Raw genomic sequence first — 25,143 nt, forward strand, 5'->3', positions numbered from 1 at the left:
GCACGCACCTTGAACTTTAAAAAAAAAACAAAAAAAAAAAGGTCCCACCGAGATTTGAACTCGGGTTACTGGATTCAGAGTCCAATGTCCTTACCACTAGACCATGGGACCGAGACAGAACGAGGGTACAAAGGAAAGATTAAGGAAGAGAGCAATTAAAATGAGCACGCTCCTTTTAACATGGTTTTTTTAAAAAAAAAGGTCCCACCGAGATTTGAACTCGGGTTACTGGATTCAGAGTCCAATGTCCTAACCACTAGACCATGGGACCAAGACAGAACAAAAACATAGATTATTTTAGATGATTTATTAATCCATGCCTTCAAATACAATCACACCTGGTGCATAACGCCTAATTACATTGTTCGACTGTTTTTGACCTTTTAATCTAATTCAAGTAATCGGAATGAGTTGTTTTATCTCTACACTTTCAACCAGCTCAATTCAATGCGATAAAACACTTCAATCCACTACGGGGGAATTGGCCTATGAAGAGTAAGAAAGAAATAAATAAATACTGAACGCGGATCTTGATGGATTTGAACCACCAACCTCTCGAGCCAGTCACAGGAACATGGATGACCGAGTGCTCTACCACTTTGAGCTAAAGATCCAGTGCAAAACGAAGGTGTGTCATATGAATAACAATCATTCTAAGAAAAGTTTCTTCCAGTGCTAAATCTTCAGGGAGAAAATAATTTCAGCAGTTTAAAGCAGATATCGATGTGCAACGTTAAAGCAGTTTTAAAATATGAAAAACGAGGGTGTGCATATGAAAAACAATCATTCAAAGATAAGTTTCTTCCAGTGCAAAATTTTCACGGCGAAAATACTTTCAGCAGTTTAAAGCAGATATCGATGTGCAACGTTAAAGCAGTTTTAAAATATTTTCTGCACACCAGCTAACATCTGAAAGGCGAAACGAATCATATTTATAGGCAGAGCCACAGCTGTCGTACAAGGTTCGACAAATTCTTTTTAAAACTAAATTTGAAATTAATAGAAAATATTAGAATATTTAGCAATTAAAAAAAATTCGCAACAAATAAAATAAAATCATCTAAGTCAATAAATCAAATTGATAAAGCATATATTAACTTCATAACCTGAGTTCTTCGTATTACCAAATATTACTCCCTAAAATAAAACGACCCAAACTGGCTTGCATAATCAGCAATTCAAAATGGATGTCTAAGTCATCGAGTACTGATATAGTTGAAGTTGCAATCACAAACAAATAGAAGTGTTTTATAAAGTTGACTTCTTCGAAATAGGAATCTAGATCTGAGAATCCAAAATCAGGCTTACAATTTCAAATTTGACTTCTTCAGAACTTGACATCTTCTAAGAGTGTTCAAAACTTATAATCATAATACGCCCATGTTTTTGCTCCATGAATGTATCTCATTTTCAGTCGACACGCTTTTCATGTGTAGCAACAAAACTGTAAGCTCTCCAAAGCTAAAAGGAAATATACCCATAGTTAGAACAAGAAATCCAGCCAAAATGTAATATGCAGTGTGTTTTTATCTTTATGAGAAAAACTTTCAAATATATGAAATCTCTACAAAAGTAGTCAGAATCTTGTACCGAGAATTGAATTCCACCAAAATGTAGGGTGAGATGACTTCCAGTTCTTTTACATGCGCATCGTGTTGGATTGCCAAAAGCTTTAGACAGCAGCAGAATCTTCAATCTCCCTCAACTGACAGCACTACAGACAATCTTCAGCGGCAATGTCTTTAATATTGAATACAATTGACAAACATCTAGAGAGCTTCAGCTGCAAAATCTTTACCGCGGTTGTCAGGAACTCTCAAGCCTCTTGTATAATCCATGGACTTAGTAGAGCATAAGAGCCTCTTTTTTTTCTACTACATGATTTTACATTTACAATTACCCCAATTATGTTTAACACATTTTCTCCCAACAAAACCGTCACCCAACCACTACACAACATAGACCCAAATTTACAACTGTTCTTAGTCAACTGTTCTATAAGAATAAACAGGAAACAACACAGAGAAAAATGTAGAAATGAACAGCAGATATGACAGTAAAATTTTAAACGATCTCAACATCAATCAAGAACTTGCAAATACATTTGAACCCGTAAATGTAATTGTTTCAGCATATTTAGCCTCGGTTAAAGTTTTACTAATTGTATATGATGATATGGAATTAATGGAGGTGATATATAACTACACAAATTACTTTTTAAGAAACAAGAAATCGACTGTCATCAAAAAGCTTAAAACATTTCAAACTAATTATAACAATTTGATATAAGGTAACCATTTGCTATCAAGTATTAGAGACGAGAAAAACCTTGCAATTTACTGCATTTGAGAAACTATTTACAATGGTTAAGTCGCACGTGTGTGCATTCTGAAGAGGAGCCACATCTATCAGTACCAGTGATTTATAATTTCAACAAAAAATTATGCAAATTTAATAATCTTTAGTTCTTAAATGAATCAGTTTGCAAACAATGAACCAAAATTGTAATGAATGTATCCAAGTAGTGAGTAAATTTAATAGATTATAATGGAATGAAATGAAATTAGAATAAAACTAGAGAAGGAATGGAATCAAATTAAAAGGAATAATCAATTTGAATTCATTATTTAGTTTTAATAATGCATGAAGTAGTAATTCATTCTGTATTGGATATATTTGTTTCACCTTTATTTTTCAATCAATATTACTTGGTTTATTTGATAAGTTCGATGTGCCTAAGTTACTTGTCTTTCTGGCATTCCTAGCTTGGTTGATCCATCAGATCAAGCCCACCAACATGTCCAATCAAAGGAAATGATCAAGCTCACTCAATTGAACCAGTCATATTGGCTTACAAGATAGGATTGAACCAATATTGATGGCCCGATCAGTCCAAGTCGCTCATATAATTTATCTCCATTTAGATTTTAAATGATAACTTGACATTGTGATATACTTGAATGTCGTAGAATAATGGATAAATCAGAGGAAATGAAGTATTTCATTGCATTCTATCCAATGCACCTTAAGGCGAATAAAGATTTATAGAGTTCTATTTTTCTCTCACTTAAATCACTTTGCTTTTATCAAAAAACTTCCTCCTCTTCAGTCAGATTACAGCGAAATTAACATGTGTACGTCTGTCTCATATCACTAAAGAATTAATCCACTAATCATGTTAATCAAATACCGAACTTGAGCTACTGAGTTTTTATAAGAATTGTACCTTATCAGTTCAGAAAGATGGTTCAAATTGCTGGGGACACCATAATTTCACCGCTTGGAATGGATGCATAGGCGATGGACAATTGAATATGCAGCAGTTGAATCGGGATATTGCTGATATCGCCATGAAACCGCATTTGACTGATGGCGAGATGTGACGATATGGAACATGAAATTCAAAGAGGTAGAGGCAGACACACAAAGGCGATGGAGAACCCGGGGAATAAAATCAAAAGCCCCGTGCGATCTCCCCGCCACCACACAAAAAATATTACTTTTTATTAAGCAGGGGTGACCTGCCATGCGAGCGCACCCAACATGGCAAAGGTCGATGCAACATGTTCAAATGCATATTACCTTCCCAATCTATCATCAAGAACCCCGCCCATCCGTCTTGTTCCAATCCGCAAGAGGCATCCACTCCTTTACAACTGATAAGTTCTGAGCAAGAACTTAATCATTCAGGCAAACAACGTCAATTTTCCTGGCAACTGGAGTTCGTGCACCGAAGACGCCGGTCGATCAGAACTTCAAGCCACAGATCTGCTTCCGCGCCTGCAATGCTTCCTCGGCAGCAAGAACAGAACGAAACAAATCGGCGGAACAACCTTAAGAAACTGAGCGGAAGCACGTAGATTCAATACAACAATTGAATAATGATCAATAACCAAGAATCCCTGATAAAAACAAACCTTACAAGACAAATCCAGAACCGCTTGGATCATGAAAAAAAGGCATTCGCCAAGATCTCCACATAAAAACAAAAACACTCGAACACATGTGAGGGAAAAAAAGCCAACCAAAATCGACGAGATCACCTGCGAATTGCAGATCAGGGAGAGGGCTGGTTGAGGGCCAGATCCAGAACGCAAGAAACCCTAGGTCGGCTAACGGATGTTATATAGCCAGCGCTTGCCCTGACGAGAAGATTCTGGACGCCTAACACGTGGCATATTTTAATTTGTAAGCGCAGTGAGACTCGGTCAATGGTTGCGTGTGGCTCACGCCTAAACCGACTCGTTCTCCCGACCATGCAATAGCCGTGTGAGAATTTGAAATTGAACCGGCTTGGCCCTTAACCGGTTCGACGCCCAATTCCTTAACTTAAAAGTCCCTTATTTTTTTATTAATTAATATAATCAGCCAGAAATAGATATGCTTGTTTTTTTTTTTATGAATAATCCGATATTTAAGGTTTTTATAAAATATATTATCTTTCCTATATTTTTCTCATCGCAATTAATTTATAAGTTTTTTATACTAAATTATAGTCAAATTTTCTAATATTTTCTATACTTAATATTTATATATATTATACTAATAAATTCGCATAATGTTATTCTAATTTTAACACATATTTTAAATATTTTACCCTAAATAGTAATAAGAAAAATATTTGAAATTACATATTATCTTTCTATTTTTTCTGTTTTAGGACACAATTTTTTTTAAAAAAAATATTGGTATTAAATCATAGACCACTTAATTTTCTCATATCTTGCACTTTCCTTTCATAAATCAGTAGAAGGATGAATATATAATTATTGATTTTTTTCCAATCTTAACTCTTTTATTTTTAAATGTTCTCCCTTCCTACTTTTTAATATTTTTGGGGCTCATTAGTGAATTTGTCACTTGCTCATGAGCTAACTATGATCATCACGAGGGGCACGAGTTCACCATTTCTGCAAAAAAATGGAATCCGGCACGACGGTCCGCTTCACGATTATCTATGAAGAGATAAATTGATGGTGTAAGCAGGATTATTACGAATTCGCTATTGATTGTAAGCTTGTTGATTATTATGATCGATTATTTTGCTTTTCTTGACACTCTTTTGAATCTTCATCAACTCTCACACTTCTTACGATTGTTATCACATTTATCTATTAAAAATCAATTTCACTTTCAATTTTATCATCTTTAATGTGTGGATTCCGATTGCTCCTACGTGGCATTACATCTTGACTTTGGATGTTATCGTTACCTAACGCTGGGGGTTGCAAAGGTTCCTAAAATGCATAGCAACTTAAAGGATATAAAGGTAGTTATGAGATTGTCAGGTCTGATCCCCTGAATACTCTCATACCTGTGCATAACGTCAAAAAACAGTAAGAATAATCAGGAGTTGCCGCATGACAACCTAATAAAAAAAGAGTGGTTACAAGGTTGTCAAATTAAATTCCTATGGCAAAGCATTATCTGTTAGTACGACATCCCCGCAAATTAATATCTAATAATGGAAGACAATTTCAAAGTCATAAACTCCAAGAATGGTGACAATGTTTTAACATTCATCAGGACTTCACTTCAATCTACTATCCACAAAATAATAGCCAGATTAAAGTCGTAAATCAACAACTCATCTAAGGATTGAAAGTAATTAAATCATGCTAAAGGTTGTTGGGTAGAGGAACTTCCCATCATTCTATGAGTCTATCGCACAACTCCACATGACAGTATTGGGATGACTCCATTTTATTTATCTACGGCGATGTCATAATCCCAATCAAAATTGGTCATGAGTCAATCAGGATCTGAGCATACGAAGGTGGAGAAGAAAACTCTAACTAAAGATTGTTAGAGCTGGACCTCACCTCGAAAACTCGCAACAATGTAAACACGCATCTCAACGCATACTGACAGGGCATGAGTCAAACTTGTAACAAACAGGTTATTCCCCGCTCTTTTTAAGTGGGAGATTTCGTCTGAAAGAAGGTGAAGTCTATGGGAAATATCAGCAAGTTAGAGCCACGATGGGAGGGGCCTTATTTAATTACATGTCGACTTGATTGCAGGTCGTACTATCTGGTCGACTCACATAAAAAGGAGCTCTCATGACCATGACATGCAACTCACCTAAGGCTTTATCATATCTAGCTAGGATATTCTCAATATGTATTTTATTATCATGACTTGCTATCTGTTTCTATAAACCCTCACACCTTATGAAGAAAATTTTCAATTCCCTAACTATCTATATTTTTGTAGTGGTTTCGCCTTACAACAGGCTTGAAGTCCTAGCTCTGTACTAGTGACTCCACCTTCTGACAGACCTGAGACTCTCAGCTCTCCTAGCCCTCTCGTTAGTGGTCTGCCTTACGACAGACTCGGACTCCTAACTTTGTGTTACCGACTTGGCTTCTTGATAGGCCTAAGACTCTCAACCCTCTTAGCCCCTTGTTAGTGACCTTGCCTTACAACATACCCGGATTCTTACACTCTGTTTGGATGGGGTGAGGGAAGGTTCATTAACGGAAGGGGAAGGAAGGGGAAGGAAGGGAAAGGAAGGGGAAGATAAGTATTTATATTTTTCTTGTTTGGGAGGAAGGGAAGGTTCATTAACGTAACATGTGCTACCTTGTTTGGGAGGAAAGGGAAGGAAATGAAGGTTAAATATATAAAATTATAAAAATATCCTTATAATCTACAATTATTTAGAAATAATTGTTCGTTAGATATTTTATTTTATCTAATGTCTTATAACTATTCGTTCAATGAGTTTGTCAATCGAAATTATAAACTAAATATATAAAATTACAAAAATACCTTTATTTTTTAAAATAAATCTATATGTGAAAAAATATATATAGCTCATAAGATTAATAAAAATTAATATTTACAATAAATAGATATATAAAAAATATAAGAAATACACTTTGGTACGATAAAAGATAAATCAACATTTTATATATATTTTTATAAAAATTTACTAATGTAAAATTTTACGATGAAGGTCGACATCGAGGAGTGCGAGTGATGAGATCCTATGACGACTACGTTATGTGACGAGGAACAATGGTGCAAAAATCTAATAGATAAATTATTTTAATAATTAATATTTTAATATAAGGGTAAAATTGGAATAAATATGTTTTAACATTTCTTTCCCCTTCCTTACATCCCAAATCGGAGTGTAAAGAATTATGTCTATTTATGAGCTTGCAAGGGGAAAACTTACCCTTCCTTCCCCTTCTCTCCTCTTCCCTCACTTCTTTACAAACAAGTTTACAAATTCCCTTCCCCTTGTTTACCCTTCCTTCCCCTTCCCTCACCTCCTCCCAAACAAGCCATTAGTTTCGTGCTAGTAACTCGACCTCCCGACAGACTTGAGACTCTCAATTCTCCTAGCTCCTTGCTAGTGGCCCCGCCATACAACAGACTAGAATTTCTAACTCCGTATTAATGACTCGGCCTCTTAACAGGCCTGAGACTTATGACCCCTTCGCTCCTCATCAGGACTCAATTCTACACAGGTTTAGGTTTCTATCTCTGCACCAACATCCCGTACACTAAGGGGTCGATATTCGTGTGTCTAGACACTTTGGCCTTAAACTCCTGAAGGTTCTGCGATGATTCCCCTATTGTCAGTGTCAATTTCAAATGCTTGTAAGGACCGACATCTAAGTAGAAATTCAACATGTGGTCATGCAGTACCCCCAAAGAGCTCTCATCTGTTTACCTTTAGCAACAATCGTAACTTATTACACATTTTTTATAAGACTTCAACTAGAAACACTAAGGAACAACATAGATTAATGTAAGCACATAGGCATAAACACAAATACACGACTCAGACAAAAAAAAATTCATTAGAATTTTTCTTAAACTACATAAATGCATTGCAGATTGCAAGGAAAAGAAAAAGTTTCAACAAGTAGGATAAATGATCCTCAAGAGTCAGCTCAGTCAGTTTTTTCTAAGTCTAGGGGAGTGTCACCTTTCTCTGAGCTGACAGGTGGTTCCAGATTTTCTTCACGTCCAAAAAGCTCAATTTGCTTCCTCTAGCGATGAGCTTAGATTTGATAAACCGACAAATGGGTCTATTGAATCCGTGCTTCAACATTTTACTCGATCGCTCCGCTAGCAGATCATATAACTCTTCATACGCCAAGAAAGTTGGCTTCTCATCTGCCTACCAAGCCTCCTCACCAACTCGGTAGTCTGCCAGCTTTGCCTTCGCCGCCTCTAGTGCTGCTCGGGTCGCCTCCAACTTGGGGTTCAACTTCGCCTCTTTCTCCCTCGCCTCGGCCAGCATCAACTCCAATCGTTATTTATCTAAGGCTGCGGCATAGAGATCAGCCTGAAGTTGTATGTGCTGACCCTCGAGAGTGGCTAACTCCACATCTCGTGACACTAGCGCAGGTTCCACGCGAAGTAACTCCTCTCGGGCCTGTTGAGTTTTTTCTTCTGAGACTTTGGTAGTGGTTTGCGCTTGGAGCAAGTCTTGCTCCAACCCGTGGATTCTCTCCGAGTGGTCCTTGGCTCTCTGGCGCCACTTCTCCAACTCCCCTCTAGCCTTCTCCCCATCTTGTTGGGCTACCGCTTGCTCGACCTGGTCATGTCGGTCGTCCACTGAGCCGCCTTGAGCGCTTCTCTGGAAGGGGTCGGTTGCGCTTGTTGACCCTTCAACTCCTTTATTTGGGCCTCCATCCTCCGACCAAGTGGAGGAGTCAGGAGTGCAAGGCCTTGTGCTCTATCTCGGATTGCGGTAATGACACACACATTAACACTTAAACAAAAAATCATACATACATATATATATACATGATCATACCTTCAAGAAGGGCTCAAATATATTTTCACATAGGTCCAGGAGACCTAACTTCAGTATGATTTGTGCTTGGTATATTCAAAAGTGGTCGAACGCAGATTCATCGAATCCTTGAGACGTCTCCTCGCATAGATAATTTCAAGGGGCTTGATCGGGCCCCAACTCCCAAGGCAAGAGCAGATGACCCTGCAGGCGAGGCAACGCGAGGTCAAGAAGCACCACCAGAGGAAGCTGGTGTTGGAGCGACCACGAGGGAGGAGTCGACATCGGCCATAAGCAGATCTGTCAGGTTCTCAACCGACTTTTTCTTATCATTGTTGCGCGCTTCGGGGAGGCAGCTTTGTAAGGAAGGATCTACAAGAGAGCAATCTAGAAGATTGGACAGATTTGCACTTCTTCGACAATGGCAACCTCGATGGTAGGACTGCAAGCTGAGATCCTCTTAGATTTCCGATCCTTCTTACGAGGTCGAGTCTCGATGGGAGCCACGACCTCAGGCGACTCTCTCAACTTTACCACTGAGGTAGGCTTCTTAACCCTGGCCGACATCAGCCCTTTAGACGTAGCCCCTTCAATTTTGACTCTCACCTCATTGGCTCCACCCTCATCACCTCTAAGCTTTGCTTGCCATAGATGGATGAGGAGGGGGTAGTTTAGAAGAAGCCTCTGCCGCACCCTCCTCTACCCACATGCTATCCACGGAGGTCAGACCCCATTTCAAGGTCTTATTCATGGACATATTCAACATGATTTGACTTGCAAAACCAAGGAAAGTTAATCAGTGAAAGAGAAAGATCAAAGAAAAATAATGTCTTACGTAGCCGGTCCTCCAAAGGAATCGAAATGGGATTCAGCTCAACTTGGTATAATAGGACCTCATTGTCTACCAAGTGATTCAATTCACTCAGGATCTCAATCACATCTAGGTAGGCCCGAAACAGTCGATATTGCCCTAAAGGGAGTGGTGAAGGTAGGTTAGGATGCCAAGTGGTCGGCTAGGTATAAGACTATGGGGATTTGATATAGAAAAAATATCATTTCCGGCCTTTGTGCAAAGTTGGATACTCACAAAGGAAGTTACACCTAGACCGAGCTGCAAAATGGAAGTGCTTTTCAAATGGATATATAAATCCTAAAAAAGATACGTAAAAGCTTTCTAATTTTCTATGAACTACTTCTCCTACTTCCTCTTCCTCCAAGAAAAATTTTTCTTTGTTGAACAGAATCCTAATTTGAACATCGAAGTGGTCTGTCGAGAATTTTCGATGCTAATTTGTTTCAGATCCCTTTACCAACTGAAGCAAAACTTTACATTTGTTGGATCACACAATATTAGTGATTTGAACATCTATAACATCCGACCAAAACAGTCTCTAAGCACCTCTATTATTATTGCCACGAGGCCTAACAGTGAGCTCACTATTGTTGCTTAGCCGTGAGTTGTTGGCCTCCTAGCCAGGAGTTTTTCGGTCACCTGATCGTGAGTTTAAGTGCATTGATGGCAAACGGGCGAACTGTAACTTGGCGTCTCTTGGTCGGCCACGACCTTTCCCATCCCTTGGTGTGTAACCAAGGTCATGCATCTACTATGGAGGTGTGTCAGTTCAGCGAGGGCCAGATGTTGGAAGCCCTGCTCATCAACAATCAGTACCATTCAGCTACCAAGAAGGATTATCATACCCACCATATAGTTACAACCTGTATGGACCGGAGTACACCCATCCACAGAATTTAATGTATACAATTCTTATACAGGGCATCATTACGTTCAAGTTTATGGTTATCCTCGAGCTGTGTTTAAAGAAATTTTATTTAAAAACTAGAAATCATGCTACGATTACAAATGATAAGGGTAATTCCGTCAGTTTATTATCCGATTTTCTATCGCCCGTTTGCTCCTATTTGATTCCTTCGTCGATAAGATCGGCTGCGGAGGGTAATTGGATAGATAGCCCATCGACTCGGCGAAGCAAATGGGCGAATACTTCGATTGCCTGGACTTTGATCTGAAGTGGTCGTCTTCAATTGTCTTTATTTATTGTCTTCCACGTTCATCTCCTGGTTTGGAGATGTTGCCCAGGAGTTTCAAGCCCCAGAAATGGTGAGCAAATTGACGGATACTTCGATTGCGTGGGCGTTGATCTGAAGTGGTCTTCTTCAATTGTCTTTGTTGTCTTTCGCGTTCATCTCCTGGTTTGACCGTCCGATTCGGCTGCGGGGAGATGCTGAGCAGGAATTAATCCACTAATCATGTTAATTAAATACCGAACTTGAGCTACTGAGATTTTATAAGAATTGTACCTTATCAATTCAGGAAGATGGTTCAAATTGCTGGGGACACCATAATTTCACCGCTTGGAATGGATGCAGCAGTTGAATCTGGATATTGAATATCGCCATGAAACCGCATTTAACTGATGGCGAGATGGGTCGATGCGGAACATGAAATTCAAAGAGGAAGTAGAGACAGACACACACAGGCGATGGAGACCCCGGGGAATAAAATCAAATGCCCCGTGCGATCCCCCCGCCACCACACAAAACGTATTACTTTTTATTAAGCAGGGGTGACCTGCCATGCGAGCGCACCCAACATGGCAAAGGTCGATGCAACATGTTCAAATGCATATTAGCTTCCCAATCTATCATCAAGAACCCCGCCCATCCGTCTTGTTCCAATTCGCAAGAGGCATCCACTCCTTTACAACTGATAAGTTCTGAGCAAGAACTTGATCATTCAGGCAAACAACCCCAATTTTCCTGGCAACTGGAGCTCGTGCACCGAAGACGCCGGTCGATCAGAACTTCAAGCCACAGATCTGCTTCCGCGCCTGCAATGCTTCCTCGGCACCAAGAACAGAACGAACCAAATCCGCGGAACAATCGCAAGAAACTGAGCGGAAGCACGTAGATTCAATATAACAATTGAATAATGATCAATAACCAAGAATTCTGATAAAAACAAACCTTACAAGACTAATCCAGAATCGCTTGGATCATGAAGAAAAGGCCTTCGCCAAGATCTCTACATAAACACAAAAACACTCGAACACAAGATCAAAACTCGACGAGATCACCTGCGATTTGCAGATCAGCGAAGGGCTGGTTGAGGGCCAGATCCAGATCGCAAGAAACCCTGGATCGGGCATCGGCGTTGGATGTTATATAGCCATCGCTTGCCCTGAAGAGAAGATTCTGGACGCCTAACACGTGGCATATTTTAATTTGTAAGCGCAGTGAGACTCGGTCAATGGTTGCGTGTGGCTCACGCCTAAACCGACTTGTTCTCCCGACCATGCAATAGCCGTGTGTGAATTTGAAATCGAACCGGCTTGGCCCTTAACCGGTTCGACGCCCAATTCCTTAACTTAAAAGTCCCTTATTTTTTTATTAATTAATATGATCAGCCAGAAATAGATATGCTTGTTATTTTTTTTATGAATTATCCGATATTTAAGGTTTTTATAAAATATATTATCTTTCCTATATTTTTCTCATCACAATTAATTTTTAAGTTTTTTATACTAAATTATAGTCAAATTTACTAATATTTTCTATACTTTATATGTATATATATTATAATACTCAATTCGCATAATGTTATTCCAATTTTAACACATATTTTAAATATTTTACCCTAAATATTGGTATTATCTTTCTATTTTTTTCTGTTTTAGGACATAATTTTTAAAAAAATAAATATTGGTATTAAATCATAGACAAAGGATCTATTTTGAGCTTCATCCCCGTCAAAGCCCGCAGTTACTAGAATCTTACAATTTGATCACTTAACGTTAGATCTCGATCTAACGGGTGTAACTACGAAACGCGGTAACGCTCTGATGTACCGATTATACCCCGCTCAATCCAATCCCTGAATTCCTGCTAAAATTACAAATGATAAGGGTAATTCCGTCACTTTGTTATATTTGATGCCTTCGTGGGTGAGGTCAGCTGGGGAGGGTAATTGGATAGATAGCCCATCGACTCGGCGAAGCAAATCGACGAATACTTCGATCGCGTGGGCTTTGATCTGAAGTGGTTCTTCAATTCTCTTCGTTGTCTTCCACGTTCATCTCCTGGTTTGGGCATCCGATTTGGCTGCGGGGAGATGCAGAGCAGGTCGAGGGTCTCGGAGATGCTGGCCAGGAGTTTCAAGCCCCAGAAATGGTGAGCGAATTTCCGTTTCCGTCCTTTGTCTGTAGTATTCTCGTTGGGCTTCTCGATTTCTTGCTGTTTCCCCCTTTATTTGCTGATCTCGTGGGTGATTGGATTTGGCGGCAGCAAGACGTCGCTGAAACTGGCGGTGTCTCGTATAAAACTGCTCAAGAACAAGCGGGAGGTGTTAGTGAAGCAGATGCGGCGGGATCTGGCTCAGCTCCTGGAGACTGGACAGGAACAAACCGCTAGGATTCGGGTCCGTCTCTATTTACTGAATGGTTAAGTTAATATTGATCGATGATCCAGGTTGCAAAAGGATGTATTTTGAGAATGATAGTTTCAATCAATTTATATGAGTTGACTCCTTGCAGGTGTCTGTTTTATTTTTCATCGTTGCTTGTGCATTTATTTTGTCTGCGTTCATATATACTTTCAAATGATAATCAACATGATTTCTTTATTCACACTTATGGTCTCCATAGTAGTGACCATGGTATGTCCCTGATCATAGGGTCTCACCATAGGATCTCGGATATTATTGTTTAGCAACCATTGATTCTTTTAGGTTCATGACTGACTGACGAGCCTCAAACATTGTAAACGAAAGGTGCTTGCAAAGCATGGCATCTATCCTGCTCCAATTTTAAAACCATTGATTTTTTTTTGTGTGTGGAAGATAGCTATGATTTTGCAATAATTTCTTCTATTTGTGTTAGTTCAGACATAGATAGTTTAACCATAGATAACTTCTGCATTTGATATCTTGTTCTATCTATTTAGATTCTAGAGTAGTTTAAAATGCTTGTCTAAGTGGCAATATCTTGAAAGAGGCTATTTTAACTGTGATTTTTGCAATATTGGCACCCTGAGGAAATTTAGAATGCATTCATGATTACCTCTTTCTGCCACCTTAGTTCCTTCCTACTTTCCTTCCCTGGTGAGTTTAGCAATATTGCTACTGTGAAAATTCAGAATGCATACAATATCTACTTTCTCTGAACTTCTACATTGATGATTACAGGTTGAACATGTTATCAGGGAACAGAAGACTATGTCAGCATATGAGCTCATTGAGATATATTGTGAAATCATTGATTCACGTTTACCAATAATCGAGTCACAGAAGTATGTAACTTATTATCTATATTTTGTTTGTTTGTTCATTTTCTAAATTACATTGTTTATTCTTTCCTCTTTGCACTCAACTTTCTGTTTGCCCATGCAAAAAATTCAGCTGTTAGATGTGATATATATAATATATATCTCAGATACAGATGTCTTATTGACAAAAGTGATTACTCAATTTAAACTAAATGACTTGCCTTTCCTAGTGTCAAAAGATTGTAGGAAAAGTAGAAACCCACTCTATAAATGTGCGGACACGTGTCACCAGTCAACACATTCAGGCAGCAATATTCTTTCCTGTAGCCTTTTGTTCTAATCTCCAATTTACCCCTTCATTTTTCAAGTGAATCTGATCAGCTATCATATACTGTTTCCCCCTCTTGCTACAGGTCATCGAGTTATTATTTTGCCTAACAATATATCATGTAATTCTTCCAATGATTATTAACATGTTGCATTTGAAAACATCTCTCCCTATCTAGATGCCTCTGGTTTGCATGTTAGCATAAATAACTTTATTTTTATGCCCAACTTCTGTAAGGTCATGCCAAATCAACCACCCAAACATCATACATCCATCCCCCACTGAGATGGCCTTCTCTAAGATAAAGCAAGCAGAACTATTGTCTTTTAGTTCATTTCATCATTCTATCAAATTCTGCTTCCATTTTTTACTTTGTTCTCTTGTGTGATGCCTCTTACCACATAACATATTTAACATTGTTATCTCATCTTCTCTGGTAAACAGAAGTTTAACTTATACAAACTCTGTTTACCCATAGCTGTTGCAGTATAGATAACCATTAGATTGTATCATTGATATAGACTCTGATAGTTGGGTTCTGCCTTTTATAATGTGTTTTAGGTACCCTTTTGCACAAATTCTTGTACTGGTTATTTCTTCTTGTTGTACAATATCAGCTGTTTTTCTTCTTTTTCTGTAATTTTTGTCACTCTGAAGTTGTTTCCTCAAGCAATTTTTTATTGTCTTCATTGCTGGCATGCTAAAATGTATTTCTTCAATTGTTACCCAAGATAACAGGAATTAACAACCTTCTTGAATTGAAATTCCAAATAACTCTACAAGATTGTTGATAGTATTTCTTTACCTATTTTTGCACAAGATATTTCCTGGCACTGAATTTTTTGAATCTTGAAAAATTCAAATATTGTAGGACTTGCCCCATAGATCTGAAGGAAGCAATATCTAGCGTAATATATGCATCCCCAAGATGTGCAGATATCCCAGAACTTATGGATATTCGGAAACATTTAACAGCAAAGTATGGTAAAGATTTTGCTAAGGCTGCTCTTGAACTTCGGCCAGAATCTGGAGTTAGCCGTATGGTAAGGTTCAATTTATTAAGTTACCTCTGTTAACAGGAAATATGATAAAAGTGGCAAAGCTTCTGCTCTTCTTGTCTTCCCCCTTTTTTTTAATTGGAAATCAAAAGCCCTCCATTTTTTTCCTAAATAGTATTTTTTTAACGTTTAATTCTCAAATTTTGCTCATTATTGTTTCCATTTAATTTACTGTTGTTTAGATGGTTGAAAAATTATCAGCAAATGCACCTGATATTCAGACAAAACTTAATGTTCATGACTGAAGTTGCTAAAGAACATGACATTAAATGGGAATCAAAACCATTTGAGGAGCAAGTACAAAAGCCCAAGGATGACATGCTGGTAAACTGCAACATTTCATCACTTTATAAATTTACTGTAAGCTCCAAGATGCAGTTAATTCTAAATTTGTGAATCTGCATTTGAACAGAGTGGTCCATCCTCTTTCAGTAGTTTGGATAAGATGGAAAATAAATCCTTCAATGAGAAACCCTCATTTGTTGGTAGACAGAACAGTGAATCGACTACTTCAGTGTCTCAGTATAATACAACAAGTCAACCACAAGGTATTATCGATTATCCTAATGAACATGACCCACACTAGCACTTCAGTCCCTGCCTAAATGTTTAGTACATGTATGAAACAATTTAGTTTCCCATCCTTGGTTAATTCTGTTTGCAAGCTATTTTTTGTATTCATTATCTAAAATGAGATCTTTTCTGGTGTGGAAGAAGTCAAATCAACACTTGCTGAGGAAGAGAATGTGCATGGTTCGAATTGGAAACTTGAATTTGAGGATGCAACTTCTGCTGCTGAGGCAGCTGCTGAATCTGCTGAAAGGGCTAGCATGGCAGCTAGAGTTGCTGCTGAATTAGTAAGGCGTGGGAATGTTTCTAGCCCAACTTCTGGTAATACACCGGCTGCTTATGTTATGAAAAATGAAGGTTCTCGGTCATCAAAAAGCACATATCAGGAGAGGAATAACATGTCTCGTTTAGAAAATGTTATGAAAAATGAAGGTTCTCAGTCATCAAAAAGCACGTATCAGGAGAGGAATTACATGTCTCGTTTAGACACATCTGAGGTTACGAATAAAAAAGGTTCTGATTTTGTGAAACCAAACACACAAGATGTGCAGAAAGATGATTTGGTAGGGACCGGCAGATTAACTGAAGAAAAAATCTCAAATAGTAATCTCAACAATAGAGAAAAACCGATGTCAGAGAAGACTCAGTTCAGTGGTCCAGAAGTCCATCTGGTATCAGGGAATAATCTTCGCCAAGATGATGCCAAACAACATCAGTATGCTCAAGGAAGCCTTTCAGATATTAGACCTGTGTCTAAGTCTGATGATGATGATGATAGTGATGTTGCTGAAGGTAATGATGATAGTATTACAGACTATGATCAAGGGCATGGCACATATCCTTTTTCACTTCATTCTAATATCTTTAAGGAAAATCAAACAACGGATTATGTTGAGGATCAAACTGAAGCCCATTCTTACGCTGTACGTTTTGATGACTATGATGATCAATCAAGGCACAGTGAAAGGAACTTGTTAGACTCATTTTTGCCGCAACAAAGAGGACCTCCTAGTCCCTCATTAAACATGGACTCTTGGAGAAATAAGGAGAGTGCTACTGGATTTATAAATAATGAATTCATCTCACATTCTTTCATAGAACCACAGCAAACAGATTATTCTGAGAAGATAGAAAAGTCTGATTTTCAGGAAGATTCAGATGGCAAACTGCCTCCAAGGTATGACTCGCCAAAATATGACTCTGGTCCAGAAAATGAAATCGAGATGGAGAAAACAAATGCTGGAGTTCAAAACAACGAAATCAGATCCTCACATTCATTCTCAGAACCACACCAAAGTGATCATTCAGAGAATATCAGAAAGGCTGACCCTCAGTCAGATTCTGATGACAATCTGCATCCGAAATATGACTCGCCAAGATATGATTCTCCTTCAGAGAGTGAAGATGAGATGGAGAAGCTGAATTTAATGGAGCGCAGGGGATCAAGCAATTTTGTAGATGCTGATACCAGTGCTGGGAGAGGCCCATTACCAGCACAACCCAGTCATAGAACCAGTTCCATGGATGCCATGGTATTTGATGAAGGTAATCAAGTTTCACCTGCTTTTCATAATGAAAGAAACCTTGAAGTCGAAAAAGATTCTAATGATAAGGATCAGAGATCTGTTCTTATTGTGCGTAATAACCAACACAGTCAAAGAATTGATATATCTTCTCACTTTGATGATACAGTGCGAGGATCAACAGAAGAAGAATCAGCAGATGTAACGGCATCAAATGAAGGGTATGAAAGTGGAGTCCTGAACTTTGGTAGATTGTCTGGTGGATTGAGGAATAAAGGTTACACTGGTCCATCTCATTTACAAAAAAGCAATGCTGATGTTTTATCCAGGACAAAACTAAATTCTTATGATACTTCTCATAGTAATGATGAAGAGATTACTGTCAGTGCAGCTGTTTTTTCAGCAAACATTGAAGAGAAACATAGTAAAGATTTGCATACAAATGCTTCCAGGATTAAGATAAGAGCTTCTAGAGCTAATACGGATACTAATCTTGGTAGTGAAGGGCGATTGGCAGATGGATCATCAAGATCAGTTTACTCAGAGTATAGAACTAAGGATTCGGGCAGTCCAGTTCATGAATCAGATCTCCAGCAGCAAGAAAGAAAAGAGCTTAGCAAATCATTTTTAAGAACCTCGGTAATGAACCCAAGCATAGACAGTAACACAGAGCAAATTTATGCAGATGAGACTAGACAGTCAAGAGACAGGACCTTCCGAAGCCAGAAGTTGAACATGCAAATTAAAACACCATCAGAATCTGAAGTCTCAGAAGAGGGACTTGACAATCAGAAAGCACATGTGAGACCTAATAATGCCTTGAGCTCTAGAAAGCCAATCAGTAACTCTAATTTCAATGACAGCGAGACAGACAACCTTGGGTCACAAACCGCTTCTGTAAGAGGAGACAGAAATGCTATTAAGTCTCGAAGAACGAGACCCACGCCACCAGTTAAAGAAGATAAAGCCCCAACCATATTGAATCCTGCAAGGGAATCAGAGGCTTTTCAATTAAAGTCTGCAACTGGATCTTCTTTTGGCAAAATAAAGCACTCTGAAGATTTAGAGGGCTCCGAGAGTTCCAGGCATCGACAGCCGTACTCGTTGACCCAAGAAGCTTCAGTGAAACACTTGCTAACTGAACCATCCACGGTTAGCGAAAGCCTGAAATTATCCCAGGATAAGTCAAGGCAGCCTTCTGTTAAAGAAAATAATGAAAAATCAACTACAACCAATTCAGATTCAAAAGCAACTTCGCGTGAGCCTTCAGCGAAACGGTTGCCAACTGAGCCATCTGCAGTCAGGGAAAGTCTGAGGTTATCCCAGGATAAGTCTAGGCATCCTCCTGTTGAAGAAAATAAGGAAAATCCTACTGCAACCAATTCAAATTCAACATCAATTTCACGTGAAAGCTCTTCAAAAAGTTCATCTCATGTTCATCCCAACCTTCCCGATTACGACGCTATTGCTGCTCACTTTCAGTCGCTTCGAGCAAATGTGCGTAAGTAGGCAAATTGCATCTTCTTCTTGGAGCAGTAAAGTTGCACAGTATAAGCTTGTTGGGTAAACTTTGGCTTGTTCATATTGTGGAGAATTATTTTTTATTGCTTGATACAAAGTTTGTGAAAGTAACTAGCAGTTCATCCTCCTGAAACTTGTTTATGGTGTAAAGAGGAATAAAGCTATGAGTGTACTCAAATGTTATCATAGACATCCTTATTCACTATGATGTGTGATTTGGAACCAAACGATACTATTTTGTTATAAAGATCAGTTGTTATCTCTTGCAGCAGTACTCAAAATGATGCCTAGTTTTTTGTTTTTTATGAATTCATCAGGCTATTGTAAATAAGACGACAGTAAGTTGCAAGCAAAGCCGCTGAAGCATATGAACATTTTAAAATGATCCCTCCGATGATTATGTTGCAATCTGTGACAAGTTGTCAACCTTATCGAAGCATTAGTTTGACAGGAAAGATATTAGAACTGGCTGATAGAATCCATACAAGTTGCCATACACATCGATGTGGTAGTGGCCAAAAGACCATCCCAGGACCGATCTCTACGGCACCAGACAAGTAATATCCATCTAGTAACAGACAACAAGGTGTTTCACCCACAGTTAAAACTTCTGAAGTAATCTGATTATTTACTGAAGCAGTCATCCACAACCAGACATATTTCCATTCCTTAAAAGATCTAACCAAAGCACATTTGTTGAGACTACTTCGCGATCACGCAAATCAGGAGCAGCAACTGCTCCTCTGTTCCACCGGTCGACCTTGTATCGTCACTGTAGCAAGTCCACCAGTGTTCATTGTTGGTTGACTTGCCATCCTGCATAGAAATGGACATTATAGTTTCTTGTACAAGATTTAAGGAATCAATTTCATTAAAAATAATGCCAAAAGGGAACATGTTCTTTATTTCAGCAACCATGTTCTGAATAAATAAGTGCACCAATAGTAAAGAAATATCAAAGGGGAACCTGTTCTTTATTTCAGCTGCCATTGTCATAAAAGCTTGTTCAACATTTGTTGCGTCCTTTGCACTGGTCTCCAGGAATGGTATCCCAATTTCATCCGCAAATGCCTTCGGTCATAAAACTAGATAGTCTTAATAAAGGTAACTGAGCAAGTGATCTCAGCATAAAACTACATTACTTGATCTTAAAACAAGGTTCTGAGTTAAGAAACTGAGTCCCTACCTTGCCAGTTTCGTAGGAAATCACTCGGTTTGCAGTCAGATCACACTTATTTCCCACTAGTAGCTTGTTTACACTTTCACTAGCATACCTATCAATCTCGCTAAACCATTGTTTCACATTGTTGAAACTTTCCTCATCAGTTACATCATAAACCACCTGGCAACGTGGACAATCATGTTAAACTGAAGAACTTAGCTTAAATACAAACAAAATAGGCAGACAGATAGTTACAATAATCCCATGAGCTCCACGGTAATAACTGCTTGTTATTGTCCTGAATCTTTCTTGACCAGCAGTATCCCACTATAGAGGAAAAAGAAATCAGTCAAGACAGACAAGTGTTGATAACACAAGCATGACTCTTACAATTTGAAGCTTTATGGTTTTCCCATCTTGCTCGACTGTGCGGATTTTCTGATAAGAGAACAGCATGCATAAGCTAAAGACACCAATCCATGAAGCAAAAGAGCAAACATTTCACAGATACTTACAAAGTCTACACCAATTGTACTAATGTAACTCTCCAAATATGAGTCATCCTATGCAAGATAGAAAAATTTAACATTAGATGAAAGTGCATGAAAACAGAAATCAAGAATAGAACTAGAAGTGGCTTGAATAAGTTACCATAAAAATGGAGTGCTTCATATAAAACCATCAGTATTGGCAATTTCTTATTTAGCAAGCATAAGTGTCCACATGAAAATATAAATATATCAAGAGAAAAGTTCCAACTCTACCATGAAAAGAAAAAGTAAAGCTTCTAGAAGTAATTTGATTGTTTACAGTTTAAGCAACCCTTACAGCAACATCATTTTTTATGCCTGCAAATACACGACCATTTACATAGTAAACCTATAATTTGAATCTCAGATATTTTACTTCTTCTATATATTTTTATTAATTTATTTTTGATATCTTTCATTTTCAAAATTAACAAAGATTGTGCCAGCATGTACAAGTTACAACGTAAAATTAAACCCAAGCAAACAGAACTTATTTTTCAATTTTGTGAAATTATTATGTTCTCCTAATCTTAAGTGTAAATTAAATCCTTCATTGCAAGCGGACTTGGAAGTAAAGGTCATCTTACCAAAATTTCACCCACCATGAATAACATTTCTTAAGGTACTTCATAATCAACTCAACACTACTGTTCATCCTTAGATTTGGCATAGGTTTAACCCACCCTGTTTTTAACACAACACTCAAAATGACAAAAAAAAAAAACATTTTTGTCGCAAATAGGAAACAAAGGGTATTTTGGTCACAAAAGGACTCAAACATTTAGCGAAAAATGGGACAAAATACAGGTAGGAGAAAGACTGAAGATTGATTATAAATAATTGAAAACTCCAAAGCAGTTGATTTTAAATGAATCCTTACCGCAAATCTCAACAGAAGACATGATTTTCCAACACCTGAATCACCAATAAGCAGAAGCTTGAAAAGATAGTCGCTGCAAATTCTTACTTGTCAGATAGTTCTCTCTATACTAAGACTAGATGGCACACGTCTCACCAAAGAAAACAAGGTTATAAGTGATAGAATATGAACAAGAATAAGGATATCCTTCAACAAAATAACCAAGATAGAAAAACACACAAATTCCAATTGGCACAAGTTTGACTAGTAAAAGAAATGGACCCAGTATCAAAGACTCAAAGATACCATTTTCATGCATAAAAAGAATTGGATTTGAAACAGAAGAATCACAAAATGCTATCATAGTCAGAATGCATTCAATCCGTGCAAGAATTGTACATATCCCTCTTGGACCAAAGCACATTGATGTTCATTATCATTGGATCATGATGCAAATGAGAACAAATTGATATACTCATAATGATCCACATTGACAGGGATCTCTTAGACATGCTAATCAAAGTTGCCCATGGAGAACTTCACTATTGCAAAAGATAAGCTAGCATGGGCCCCAACTTATAGGTGGGCCAACTTGGTCTGAGGTTTAATCAAAGAAAAGGTTTTGTAACTGTTACTTGTGTCAGGTGTGTGCAAGTATGTGCAAGTGCGTGAATAAAGCAACAAAGTCCTGTGAGTTTAAGTGCAGCTTCAAACAAAAGGGAAAAAGAGTGAAAAAGAGAAGAGAGGAGAGGAAGGAAAAAAGAAAAGTTAAGGAGATTTTTTTTTCTTTCTTGGAGATCTTTATCTGCTTGTGGATTCCCTTCGAAGTTTGCTAATGATTTTTCTCATTCATCTTCAATGATTTTCTACATAAATCTCAGTGTTGTTGGGTTGCTATCAGTTGCATTTGAACAATACATACTTACCACTTATTGATATAAATTAGTGTAACTTAGAGTCGCCTGGTAAGAAGGGATCTTTTGTGAGATTTTTTTTTTTATTTTACCCAGACAAAGTTATCCTTGCTATGAATGGGAAATAAAGTATAACTAATCAGTTCTTATAGCCAATTAATAGTTTAGAATGAGAAGAGGTCACACATATACTAAAAATGAGGTTCATTTAGTTGCATAAACCTGGAAGCTAATGAAATCTCTCAGCTAAGAAAAAGCTCCAGATTCCATTCTGCTCAACAAATCAGCAATAACTAAAACTATTGAGCCTCAATTTTGACTCAGATGACTGAAATGCTAAATTTGTCATGTCTAATTATGATTCGACCTTGTTACAAGGTACGTTTCTTCCTAAAGAAATTTGATAAATTTGCAAATAAATGTTTGGAACTTTTGCATAGATGATAACAGTCTTATTTATTCAGTTTGTGTTTGAAATATATTTTATTTAAAATTTAAAAACTTGTGAATAGATAGTGATTAAGTTCTAGAAATATTTTATACCACCAATTTTACGAATGCTATGCAATTAATTATGCGTAAGATTTTATTACGGATTGCCTATGCACCTACATGTCTTATATGCCCTATATGATTAGACAACAGTGTGCTTATGTTTGTCAAATCTTGGTCATGGTACCCTAAAAAAGTTCTGGGTAATCATCCTTCTGAGCAACTATGGAATCGATACGCCTAAGGTAAGATATTTTTCATATCAACCATGAATGTCATTGTTCATATTAATTAAGTTATTAAAAACAATTTATACCACGCAATTTTTATGACTGAGATTTCTAATACGGAGAGCGCATGCACCTACATGTCTTATATGGTTACCAACCGGAAGCTTATATTTTCCAAATCTTGGAGATTGTGCCCTAACCTTCTTCCCACGTAACTACTGGACAGAATAAATCTTCGATATCATCCATGAACCGGAAATCTCAAAGTATCAGACTAAATATGCCCAATAAGGAAAGATATTTTTCGCATCGACTACGACCGTTCCTTATCTCCTTAGCAACGATCCAGAAACAAAGTCAGATGCTAACTTCGTGCTCTCCCAAACTTAGCGACTCCATGCCGCGCCACAAATTTAGCCATTATTGACATCAAAAATAATATCGATATCGAGCGAAAGATGGAAAACAGTGAGACAAATCAACCGACTAAAAATAAAAATTCTTGAAAAAAAAGAAAGATATGCCCTAGTTAGATCGAATCAGAAGGAAAGTTTGCAGAATAAACGACTAAGCTGCTTACAATTCGGGGTTCATGGCGGAATCCACGGGTCGATCGCTCAGCCGCTCAAAGCAGGTGGCTACCGGAAAATAGGGCGATCGCTCTGGTCGGCAAAAGGGCTTCAGAGCTGATGCCTGGCGCACTCTGCAGCAATAAATGGACGACGCTGTCCCAGTCTACCATCGCAAATAAAATTTTTTAAATGAATATTAATATATTAACCCAACATTTTTTTTGAAATTCTCAAATCTGAAAAAAGCTTTAAAATATTGGGTTAATATCTTAAATTCTCAAATGAAGGTTATTTTTTTTAAAATAAAGGTTGTTTTAAAACAACATTTATTTTTTAAATATAATATAGATCTAATATAATGTTTGTATATTTTGAAACAATTTATTTTTTAAAAAATGGTATTAGCGAATCGAACTGCAATCGTGAAGTGCACTGCAATAGATTAATTTTTATTGACTCTTATCAAACTCAAATCTTCATAGATAATACGATCGATACATTATGCATTGTGGCTAATTTTTCACTTTTCTTTTTTTTTTAAAAAAAAATTGCTTAAGCTGATTTTAATTTGCAAGATGTCCTAAAAAAAATATTTTCATTTTCAAAATGTTTTTCAGTTTACAATCACAACCATCATTAACAAATCATTGTATAGATTAATCCAGCTCTCACATATAAACATATTTATTATAATAAATACGATTAAAAATTAAAATATGATTGAAATAATATACAGCTATGCAATTCATTTATAATTTAGACAATTTTAAACAAATAAAAATTTATCACAGGTACACTTAAGATTGCAGGGATTTCAATTTTCAGTGAGAAGAAAATTTAAAAAAAAAAACAGGAAAGGAGGAGATTCAAATACCACCAAGTTTACATCAATAGGCAATTTTAATTAAGCTTTTTTCTTATTTTTCCTATCTACAGATCACAATGTTTCCAACTTTTTTTATAAAAAAACGAAAAATAATGAGTAGGATTCAGTTGAGTTTTAAGCCGGTTTATCCAATTCAATAAGGAAATTTTAGGTCTTGAATCCAGTGTACAAAGGACAACCGGATGCCCGAAGCTTTTGTTAATGCGGGATCTCGAAGAAAGATATATTATACGCAATCTTATCCTATTTTATAAAAGATTATTTCTGAGACTTAAACTTGTGATATATAAATCACACGACAACAACTTTATCGTTGTGCAACTTTAAATCTTGAACACAATGTATGCTCTTTCAAAACCTTGGCTTGGACAGATTGTGTAGCCACCCAATGTACTACTTGACTCTCTCTGTTAGTTCCACTTGATCTACTCAAACTGTCCCGACTCATCCGAATAGC

The 25,143-nt window shown here is 37.5% G+C and overlaps 2 protein-coding genes, 2 long non-coding RNA genes and 2 other non-coding genes across 7 annotated transcripts; 1 reads left to right on the forward strand and 5 right to left on the reverse strand.

Annotated features, from left to right (window-relative positions):
- Window positions 1–39: 39 nt before the first annotated feature.
- Window positions 40–111, reverse strand: TRNAQ-CUG (transfer RNA glutamine (anticodon CUG)). The gene has a single exon. It is a non-coding gene; the product is annotated as a tRNA-Gln (tRNA).
- An 88-nt stretch (window positions 112–199) lies between these two features.
- On the reverse strand, window positions 200–271 carry TRNAQ-CUG (transfer RNA glutamine (anticodon CUG)). Its single transcript has one exon. It is a non-coding gene; the product is annotated as a tRNA-Gln (tRNA).
- Window positions 272–1,177: 906 nt separating this feature from the next.
- On the reverse strand, window positions 1,178–4,078 carry LOC141811736 (uncharacterized). 2 transcript variants are annotated; one of them, XR_012600200.1, is made up of 4 exons: window positions 3,918–4,078; window positions 3,583–3,842; window positions 1,591–3,366; window positions 1,178–1,461 (listed from the first exon to the last, which is right to left on the reverse strand). It is a non-coding gene; the product is annotated as an uncharacterized LOC141811736 (long non-coding RNA). The 2 variants fall into 2 exon arrangements; XR_012600199.1 differs by having other exon boundaries at window positions 1,591–3,842.
- A 6,493-nt stretch (window positions 4,079–10,571) lies between these two features.
- On the reverse strand, window positions 10,572–11,699 carry LOC141811900 (uncharacterized). Its single transcript, XR_012600206.1, has 2 exons — window positions 11,081–11,699; window positions 10,572–10,991 (listed from the first exon to the last, which is right to left on the reverse strand). It is a non-coding gene; the product is annotated as an uncharacterized LOC141811900 (long non-coding RNA).
- A 1,050-nt stretch (window positions 11,700–12,749) lies between these two features.
- Window positions 12,750–19,296, forward strand: LOC141811511 (uncharacterized). The gene is given in 9 exon segments (XM_074699534.1): window positions 12,750–12,949; window positions 13,064–13,196; window positions 13,962–14,065; window positions 15,241–15,412; window positions 15,610–15,663; window positions 15,665–15,751; window positions 15,840–15,975; window positions 16,142–17,542; window positions 17,690–19,296. Coding segments are annotated over 9 exon segments (3,486 nt in total). The 5' UTR covers window positions 12,750–12,890; the 3' UTR covers window positions 19,030–19,296.
- A 188-nt stretch (window positions 19,297–19,484) lies between these two features.
- LOC141848505 (ras-related protein RIC1-like) lies at window positions 19,485–23,844 on the reverse strand. The gene is made up of 8 exons (XM_074736539.1): window positions 23,809–23,844; window positions 21,614–21,686; window positions 20,719–20,766; window positions 20,594–20,641; window positions 20,459–20,530; window positions 20,228–20,383; window positions 20,009–20,112; window positions 19,485–19,857 (listed from the first exon to the last, which is right to left on the reverse strand). Exons 1-8 carry the CDS (start codon window positions 23,820–23,822, stop codon window positions 19,764–19,766), a joined length of 609 nt encoding a protein of 202 aa, XP_074592640.1. The 5' UTR covers window positions 23,823–23,844; the 3' UTR covers window positions 19,485–19,763.
- Between the last annotated feature and the right edge of the window lie 1,299 nt (window positions 23,845–25,143).

This window comes from Curcuma longa, chromosome 17 (assembly GCF_044706935.1).
Source record: "Curcuma longa cultivar G26 ecotype Majalengka, Jawa Barat chromosome 17, ITB_CL_G26_1.1, whole genome shotgun sequence".
Lineage (NCBI taxonomy): Eukaryota > Viridiplantae > Streptophyta > Magnoliopsida > Zingiberales > Zingiberaceae > Curcuma > Curcuma longa.

Coding starts and splice junctions, on each gene's coding strand:
- LOC141848505 (XM_074736539.1), bottom strand. Junction 20,642..20,718: donor GTACAATTGGTGTAGACTTT/GTAAGTATCTGT, acceptor TTCTCTTATCAG/AAAATCCGCACAGTCGAGCA. Junction 19,858..20,008: donor GCAGCTGAAATAAAGAACAG/GTTCCCCTTTGA, acceptor ATTTCTATGCAG/GATGGCAAGTCAACCAACAA.